Below are 9616 nucleotides of genomic sequence, written 5' to 3'. Positions count from 1 at the left end.
GGAATTGAGGATATTTTGGTAGGAATGACTTACATGTTATCTTGGCTGGGGAGTCATCATCTGATGTAGAAGTAACCTCAGATGTGTCATAGAGAGGTATGTTGTGACCATTGCTGTTCATGTTCATGTACATTAATGACTTTGCAGACAATATTAATAGTAAAGCACTCTTTTCACAGATAGTGCATTTATCTAGAATAAAGCACAGTCTGAAAGAAATTGTACAAACATTCGTCAGATCTTGATAATTTCAAACTTTCTTTTAAATGTTCAGACATGTAAAATCGTGCATTTTGCAAAATGAAGAAAACGCAGTGTGGTATGACTACAGTATCAGGGTGTCTTGCTTGGATTAAGTCTATTCATACAATTACCTGGGTGGAGCACTTTGTAGGGATATGAAATGGAACAGTCATATAGGCCCACTCAGGGGTAAGGCAGGCGAAAGACTTAGATTTTTTTTGGTAGAATACCATAGAAATGCAGTCATTCTACAAATCATTTGTATAATCCATCCTAGAATATTGCTCAAATGTGTGGGACCCGTATCAAAATGGATTAATGGGTGATTTGAACGCATGCAGAGAAGGGCAGATCAAATGGTCACAGGTTTGTTTGACCCAAGGGAGAGTGTCACAGAGATGCTGAAATAACTGAATTGGCAGACGCCTCAAGATAAGATGTACACTATCCTAAGAAAGTATGCTTACCAAAAGACGACTCTAGAATATGTTACAACCTTGTAACTATTGCTCCCTTAGGGACCGTGAGGACAATATTAGATTAATTACAGCATGCAGAGAAAGATTTAAATGGTCTTGAAACATGAACAAGCTTTAATATCTGGTACAGTGAGATGTACCCTCTGTCATACTCATCATAGTGGTTTGCAGAGTGTGGATGAACATGTAGATAGCATCATCCAGAACGCAATCAATGTGTATCTGAAACTTGAGCTTGTCCTAGTGTGTAGTGTCACAAACGTTTTGACATTATTATACATACTTCTGCCACTGGGGCAATCATAGGTAATGACTAATTTGGCAGTAATATGCAGTGCTAGATTTGTTAAAAGAAAAAAAAATAGACTTCTTAACATGTATTTATGGTAAGTAGCACTCTATCATTTCCTATATTTCTAAGTTCCTACCGAGAGTTTCCATAGTTTGATTTAGACTTCTGAAAAAGTTATAACACTTTTCTGAGCTTTTTAAAAGTGTGAATACAACATTTGTGTCTTACCGCTTCAACTAGAGCAAAAGTTCTATTGTACCACATCTCAAAATCTTTGGGTCTAATTTTTTTCGTCATCAGCGGTATACTGTCACAAATCAAGACTTGGTTATGTGTATTGTTAGATTTTGTTTATTATTATTTACGTGGGGTGCATGAGCAATGCAGCTGACTGGGATTCATCTGCTGCAAGTCATAGACTGACCGCTGCTGTGTTCACTGCCTGGGTCAAAGGTGCTGAAAGGATGTGCTCATTGATGCTATGGAGACACTGTTCTGTGTTTTACTTTAATGACAATTATTGTCAGTTTCTTTTTGTTTTGTTTATAAGAAAGGAATGAGGACATCATTAGATCTTTTGTAGAGTACACAACATAAATCACAAAATGTTATATCTGTATTAGCAAAAAATTGGACTACATTGTATGATAGAGATGAAAAAGAAACTGTGATTAAATTCTTTCTGTGTTAGATTCCTGAACCTGCCGATCTTTGAGAGAGAGAGAGAGAGAGAGAGGGAGAGAGACAGAGAGAGAGAGAGAGAGAGAGAGAGGGGGGATGGGATTTAATTGTATCTCCCCATGCAGCTGTAGCATTTTGGCATGTCGTACATTGGTCAGATCATAAGAACCTTGGAGGACTCGTATGTAGGGCATAAGCAACACACACACACACACACACACACACACACACACACACACACACTTAATAATAGTCAAGAAAATTTGCAACCGCAAAATATTGCCACGGTACAGGTCATAGAATCTAATATACAACACAAATATTTCAATATGCATATCCAGTTACTGGCATAGTGTTATTAAGAAATCTGTTGAGAGACAGAAGTTTTTGCTTAAATTCTTATAATTTACACCAGATGATGTACAAAATAAACTCCAAATTACTGTAACAACATAGTGCACAAGGCACATATTCATTTTCTAATTACAACAATCATACCCCAAACTATAACAATTAAAATATTGAAGACCAGCATTTAATTTTAGCTGCTACAAAATTATGTCACAGGCAACAATCATTTAATTCACTTCTTTAACATAACAATTTAATTTAAAAAAGACAACAAATAACATTTTTAAGTACAATATTCAAGTTTAGGTGCTGCAAAGATGCATAACAATCATCTGTGTTTCAACATTCTCATAAAAAATACGACATAAAAAAGAAGACCAGATTGTAGATCATGGGTGGGCTACGTAAAATAAATGACAAAAATCAGCAGCTGTAAAAGGCAGATTTTTTTTCCAACTACAACCAATTCCTCCATTTTACAACAGCATAAATGAATGCAGCTCTTTTTCCCCAAATTTGCTGCTTCAGATTATTAGTGTCATAATGAAGTCTTTTAAGAATTAGAGGCACAAACAGATTAATAAATACAAACAAAAGCAGGAATATTCAATTTGCTCAAGGCTACCAAATGAAGGAAGAAAGGGGGCTAGGGAGGAGAAAAAAGATCACATAACAAAGAAATAAACTGCTGATTGTTTGCATCATTCCTAGACTCAAAACCCTAAGCAAAAGAAACAGTGATGATAGCATTGATTTAAAATGATGTCAGAAAAGACGGCAGCTAATTCTAGGTGATCCTCCATAAAGCCATGGTCTCACGTTGTCAAACCCCTGCAGGATTGTTTGAGGGACAATGATTTGACATTGATTGTTAAGTCAAAAAGGCAATGCTTCTCTGACTGAAGAAACAATCAAAAATATATTCTTTTAATGGAATATTTACTTTGCAGTGTTATGATCTGAGAAACATACTGAAAAGAAACATGACTATGTTGAGAAATTTTCGTTATGTATTTACTTATATTTGTAACCGCAGTACATGAAAAAAGTGACACTCGACATTTGAGTTAACTGAAAGATGAAAGATTAGGGTTTCATGCCCTGCCGATCCTTGTCCCCAAACAGGTACAGCCCGCAAACAGAATTCTACCAACCAGCTTGGACTGAAAACATAACACACAAGAATCGTGCCCGTGAGTGTAGATGACACTCGGAATATCACGCAACACGGATACCCGAGGATGATGTCTGTCAGAGCAGATTGCAGATGAAGCACGAAGGCAGAGGGAACAAATTACAGACCTGCTCCATCTGACGGTCAGCCTCAAGTAGCACTTTGTGAAAGCAACAACTAATGTCACCGAAATATGCGAGGAAGACAATGATGTCCAACTGTGCAAAGGACAACTCGGGAATTTCAACAAACTTCTGGAAAAATCTGAAGAATTAAATTGACAGAAACCTGTTCTGGATTGGTAACTTACAAAATAAAACATTTTCAATCTCTGGACAAGTCACACACAAGAAAGATAATAGGCCTTTAAAAAAGAGGATACCATACAGTGTAAAGCTGAAACATGTAAATTAGTCTGGCCAATATGCTCTACACCTGAGCAAAAGTGTCAATGAAGTGGTGCACCTTTCAGGAACTGTTAAAAAAGTGTCATTTTACATCAATGAACACAGCAATGACAACCTGATCCTAGGAGAAAAGAGCTGATACACACTATTTATTTAAGAATGAACACTTCACCTCAACTTTCACAGCATGGGACCATCAAAAATTGAAACAATAGAGCAACACAGAGGACACTACCACACAGCTGGGGGAGGGCACAGAGAGAGAGAGAGATTTGGAATTCGGTACAGTTACGTTGCAAATTTCAAACTCACAGTTATTCATCTAACAGATGTGCTTTTTAAAGGTACGGTTCAAGAAATGCTGCACATGCAATGCCCGGGATTGTAGCGACGCCACTGTACTTTGGGAGGAGAGTGACAAAAATACTGACAGTGACAAAACAATGAATGTTAGTGAAGTTAAGAGTGTCTTACATGAAAACTGCAACTGAAAGCTTTGTTTTTGTGTGTAATTTATCTACAGTGTACTACAAAAAAACTGGTTAAGGGTAAAACACATTTTGAAAAGCTTTTGTAAATGGGCAACTTGACAAATTATTTTTAATTAAGTTTCTCTCTTTTTCGAAATTAAAGGTGCAACTTATATTCAGGCCAATTCGATGTGTATATAATTTATGATAACTATGAACAGACTTTGAAATTTGCCTACATCCCACCAGGTATACTTAACTTATTTCACTGCCCCACACAGATGCTCATGTCTGGTGGAAGTCTCCTCTAGTTCCCCCACTTTTGGCCAGAAGCATTATTTCAGATATCACAATGTCATGACTCACAGCTTTGCACATATCGTACACTGTTAAGGCAGACACCGATACAGCAGTGAGAGCTTCCATCTCCACACCCGTCTGCCCTCTACACTTTGCCGTGCCAGTTACAATCACACAGTTGAGAGCAGAGTCCAGTTCAATGTCCACAGCCACAGAGGATAAAGATATGTTATGACACAGAGGGATAAGGCTGGACGTCTGCTTGGACCACACAATTCCCGCCAGGCGAGCAACGCTAAGTACGTCACCTTCCTTCAGGCCATTTTCTCGTACGAGTTTCATCAGTTCGGGTCCCACAAAAACCTTTGCTCGTGCTGCAGCAGTCCGTTCTGTCACCAGCTTCGAACCCACGTCGACCATTTTCGCCCTGCCGGTCAGGTCAACATGAGTCAGACTTCCGGACTGTGCTCCCAAACTGCAGAAACGGCAAGAGAAGACAGAGGGCTGTGCTCTGTGTGTTTGTCTTGTTAGGAGTCCTGTATTGCACATAATGCTTGGGGTATAGGGAAGCAAAAGAAACTGTTTTCTAGATTCAGTCACTACACTCAAATTATGTGACAACAACTGAGACATCTGTGTATCCGACACAAACAGGGGCGAAATATTGGTATCTGAGAAGAAGTACTTTTGAAAATCTTGTTTCTGAAGGTTTAACAACTTCCGACTTTGTGCCTTCACAACATCACTACAGCCAACAAGTTCAGTGCCACCTGGAACAAAAATACAAGCTGTAACAAAGAACTCTTCATAATCTGAAAATAGGTTAACTAGAAAAGAATTTTTAAGCATTCGTGTTGAAACACCCCCGATTAATTCCTTTACTGGATTTTGGGTAATTTACAAAAGCCACAAAACAGTTAATTATTATGATATATGACCGTGTGCTTACTGGATGAAAGGCTATTGGTTGTTCTGCGTTGTTCTGCTGTGGTTTCGGGAGTATTTCAACCGAATGCGGCTGTTCTGAGACAGAATAGCTAATGATTGAAAGTTTGTCTATTATTAAGTATCACAAAGGTTGCGATGTACAACTGATATATATTTCCTACTAACACACAAATTCTGAGGCTGTTGCTACCTTTGCCTTACACGTCTAATTGTGGTTATCTCTTTTTATTGATTGCTGATTTTCAGCACTTTGTCACAGGCAATGCTGATGGTTAACATTCACAACAATCCTCACTGCAATCCATGGTTGTTGCTGGCTGACGCGGTTGACACGAAACACGTAATTTGGCACTTGTCACTTTCTGTTTCTTATCACTCGCGAATCGGCATTAGTGAGAGTCAACCCCACGACGATCAGTGGGACGTGCTCACTCGTCATACTCCAGTGAATTTTACCGTTTACAACTCACTAGACCACCATTCTTGGCCGTCTTTCCCACTCTACTTCTCACTCGACACTCTACCATACTACTGCGCACTCAGCACTAGTCTCACTGCCTACTGCAGCGCTCGACAATCGACTCCTGTCCGCTATCGACCTGGGCGTCAGATACTAGAATCTATGTTTGTGGGATCACGGATCCCTTACAGTGTTCAAGACAAGTTCTTTGAACCTTAATGATCTGTGATGATTCTTTTCTTTCCTAAGCTAAGGTCGAAAATCTGTTTTGTCTGCAGAAGTGTGCAATATGAATATTACACAAAGTTGATAGGAACATCTCACATAAATCTCCTCAGTGGCTGTAGATTTCACAATCTTGCAGGAGTGGATATAAGGGGAGGTCATTGCAATGATGATAACTACCACCCACTTCCCAAACAACATATTATACTGGGGTGCCCTTAAGAAGGCAGCAGTGTGGTTCATTCCGTGCAGAAAGAGATGGGGAATGCTTTATGGTGCTGTCTGTGTGTTCTCTCTCTCTCTCTCTTTCTCTCTGTCCCACGACTCACATTTCAGCCACTTCCAACCCTCGTATCTGGCACAGGCCACTGTGTCTGCTTCTGACTCTGCCTAGTAGAATTTATGCGGTCGGAAAGCTATCGCTGTTGCTTTCTAATGTAATACTTGTCATGTTTCCTTTATGCCAGCCATTGTGAACACTAATGGCTAAGTAACCTCACCATACCTAAATGCCTTGTATCGTACACGCACCCCAAAATGCACACTACAGACAGATGTGGCAGAACGACACGATGTCTTTATATTTTTTACTTCACCAATTTCCAAATGCACACATAACTTTTGGAGAAGGAGGTAGCATGGAAACAGAAGTGTGTCAAAAGTGCCAAGTCCTTTCAGCAATGACAAGCTACATGTAATAAAGGACACTTTTCAGTTGCTCGTGCTAGGGTCTGCCCACAAGGACATGCTTTTGGTCTGATTGACAACATTCCAGCCGGGTAAAGCTGCACACCACTGGGTTGAACATACCAGGTGTCAACAACAGATCCGATACAACAACAACAGAAAGAATGACTTCCCGAACACAGTTGGAAATCATTGATAGAAACAGTATTCCCCTCATTCACATGTGTTTGCAGACCTCTGTTCAGTCATAATGTTTATTGAAATGATGATGGTGAGCACACACTTTGACAGAGTTCAACTTGGTTGTTACGTGATTGTTCAGATTTTTTGTTATTTCCTCCTCCCTTTTCTCTTCCCAAAATCGTTTCATTCATTGACTGTGTTCTTGTTTCCTTTGATATGTACATATTTTCTCTGTTTTCTTCCTTCCCTTTACTTCAAGTTTTATGTTCATAATTTTGATTCTGAATTTGTCTCTTTCATTCATCATTTCCATTCTGATTCCTGCTCGTTTTAGCCTTCTTCTATTTCTTGAAACCAACTGGTTTTTTTTGATTTAGGCATTTACTACATCCTAAATCCCTTTGTGAATCTGTTGCTGTTCATTGTGTGTATGTGTCCACGGAATGTTAGTCGGTTTTTTCTGATTGTGACTGAGTCTGCCTCTGTGTTCTTATAATTCTCTGGTTGATCTCTTCATCCATATGCCATCTCTGTACACTGCTCCAAAAAATTTTCTGAGGATTTTGCATTGTATTCTTTCTGCTTTGTGGTGCCTGGTCCTCAGATTGTGGTCATTTCTGATGCGAAGAGTGCTTCTGATACTATAACTGTATTGTAGCGCATGTGTTTGCCTTGTACTGAAATGTTTCTTTTATTATAGTGTGTCCATGTCAGTTTGTACACTTTCTGAAGTTCTTTTGTTTGTCCTATGTTTTCTTCGTTCTTTGATCCACCTATTTGTATTGTTACTATTATATTGAATAATTTAATATATTTTTGTGTGTTTATTATTGTTATTAAAATTGTAGATGTCTGTCGTATGCTAACAGTGAGGTTGCTAGCGAGTTGCATTTTTGAGGGAAGCTGGGTGAGGGGGGTGGAAACAATAACAAACCATCACTCCCCCAACCCCCCCCCCCAAATAACCAAACCCTGGGTGCCAATACATTTGCTCTGTATAGGTGTTTGTGCCCAGAAGTAAGAGTCAATTTAGCAAAAAAAGGCAAAGGAAAGCTTCATGTTCTGGCCCACATCAAAACCAGATGACCAACCACAGTGTAATCCTCTGCAATGGCATCACTGAAATCAGTATCGTGGGGGGGGGGGGGGGGGGGGGTGAGTCAGCACACCCTGTTCTGGTCACTGCCAGCTTTCTTGACCTCAGAGTCACTACGCCTCAGTCCAACAGTTCCTCAATGGGCATCACAAGGCTTGGTGCACCTCGTTCCAGTCCTCCCACCAAGGAAAACCACGGGCAGTACTACGGGTGAGTCGCAGCTGAGCAGCTGCCTTTCCCCTGTACCTGCAGTAGCTGCGAGAGGATATTTGTGTTACATATACGCTAAAACTGGCGTAGATTCCACAGGACACTCTTTGGAGTGTCACTAATAAGCACACGCTGCTACACACTTGACAGTGCTAGGTGGCCAAGAGTTCTGGCTCAAAGTTCCTGCAACTGTGGTTGGAACTTCCCCAGTGTGACTCTCCCATTCTTTAATAGGGTATTTCAGTGTCCGGGGCACGTTCACATTGGACAACACTGTCCAGTACAGGCCTGCTGTCTACCACCCGTGCTCTCTTGCACTGTGCATTGCATCTTGCACAAGTGAGTCATAAGGACTCCCCTCTTCTGTATGTACACTAAAAAAGCAAAATTGTCTTTTCAGACGAAAAAGTAAAATTGTCTCATATCCACATTCTATCCTTAAAAGTATCCTTATGTCTGGGAGACGGCAGATCCACCGAGCAGATCCCACCCAACGACCCGTAGCAAGACTGCAGCACGAGAGGCAGGAGTGCCATCTGTTCCCTTCAATGTTTCTGTCTTGCTTTGCCACCTATCAGTAAGTGATGAACCAGCTAAATCTGGACTTTGCTGCCACAAATCAAGAAGCAATGGCTCGGAGACAGCATGAGCTCATTGTCCAACTGACGGTTGGAAGCAACGCAACAGCAACACCAACACCAACACCAGTCACACCACCAGTGAATATACTAGAGAGGCCCTCAATACCACCGCAGTAGTCCTTGAGCTGGAAGTGACAGCTCCGTGGAACAAAGATGGACCTTCGAAGCTGGTGGGTCCAAAATGGAATCAGCAGCAACATACACGAACAACTGAGCCTACTGACTCACACGGCAAATGCAGCGTGCTTTTACCAACACCAATTCTGAGCATCGGTAATATGAGCGCCCATACAAACAATTTTGCAGCACCTCAACTACACAACACTAACCCAGCCGCTACGCAGAACACTACACCGACTGGCTTCCCACTGGTCATAATACACAATTACACTTGCCCCGGCAAGCTAAACAAGACATTTGTAGAAAGTCACTCCCCACCATATACCAATCACAAAACTCACAAGGAACCATGTATCACTGTATGTATGCAACAAAACAGATTGCACAAATCTCCTGAAATTCGTCAAAGCTGGGGGAATTGAGTATCATAAATATAGCACCCAAGGGGGAAAAACTCGAATGTACATCATGAAAGGAGTTGACACCACAACCCTCTATGACATTCTTCATGGTATAATCACAGCTCTCAGCTGGGACTGTGAGAGCATGAGATGAATTCTGGGATTCGTGACACACAGACTGCAGCCAAACTATTTAGTGGATTTGGACGACACAGCTTACTCATGCAACTTTCTGACGCAGATGCTCC

At 40.7% G+C, this 9616-nt stretch overlaps 1 protein-coding gene across 1 annotated transcript; it reads right to left on the bottom strand.

Moving 5' to 3' along the window:
* Window positions 1-4382: 4382 nt before the first annotated feature.
* Window positions 4383-4817, bottom strand: LOC124575362 (molybdenum cofactor biosynthesis protein 1-like). Its single transcript, XM_047131167.1, has one exon. The coding sequence runs from the start codon at window positions 4815-4817 to the stop codon at window positions 4383-4385; it is 435 nt and encodes a 144-aa protein (XP_046987123.1).
* Window positions 4818-9616: the final 4799 nt, after the last annotated feature.

This window comes from Schistocerca americana, unplaced genomic scaffold (genome assembly GCF_021461395.2).
Source record: "Schistocerca americana isolate TAMUIC-IGC-003095 unplaced genomic scaffold, iqSchAmer2.1 HiC_scaffold_24, whole genome shotgun sequence".
Classification (NCBI taxonomy): Eukaryota; Metazoa; Arthropoda; class Insecta; order Orthoptera; family Acrididae; genus Schistocerca; species Schistocerca americana.
Note: the sequence above shows the minus strand (reverse complement) of the source record. Positions and strands in the feature narration are given on the sequence as shown.

Excerpts from the sequence above, each read along its gene's own strand:
- LOC124575362 (XM_047131167.1), bottom strand. The coding sequence starts at position 4,817 with ATGGTCGACGTGGGTTCGAAGCTGGTGACAGAACGGACTGCTGCAGCA.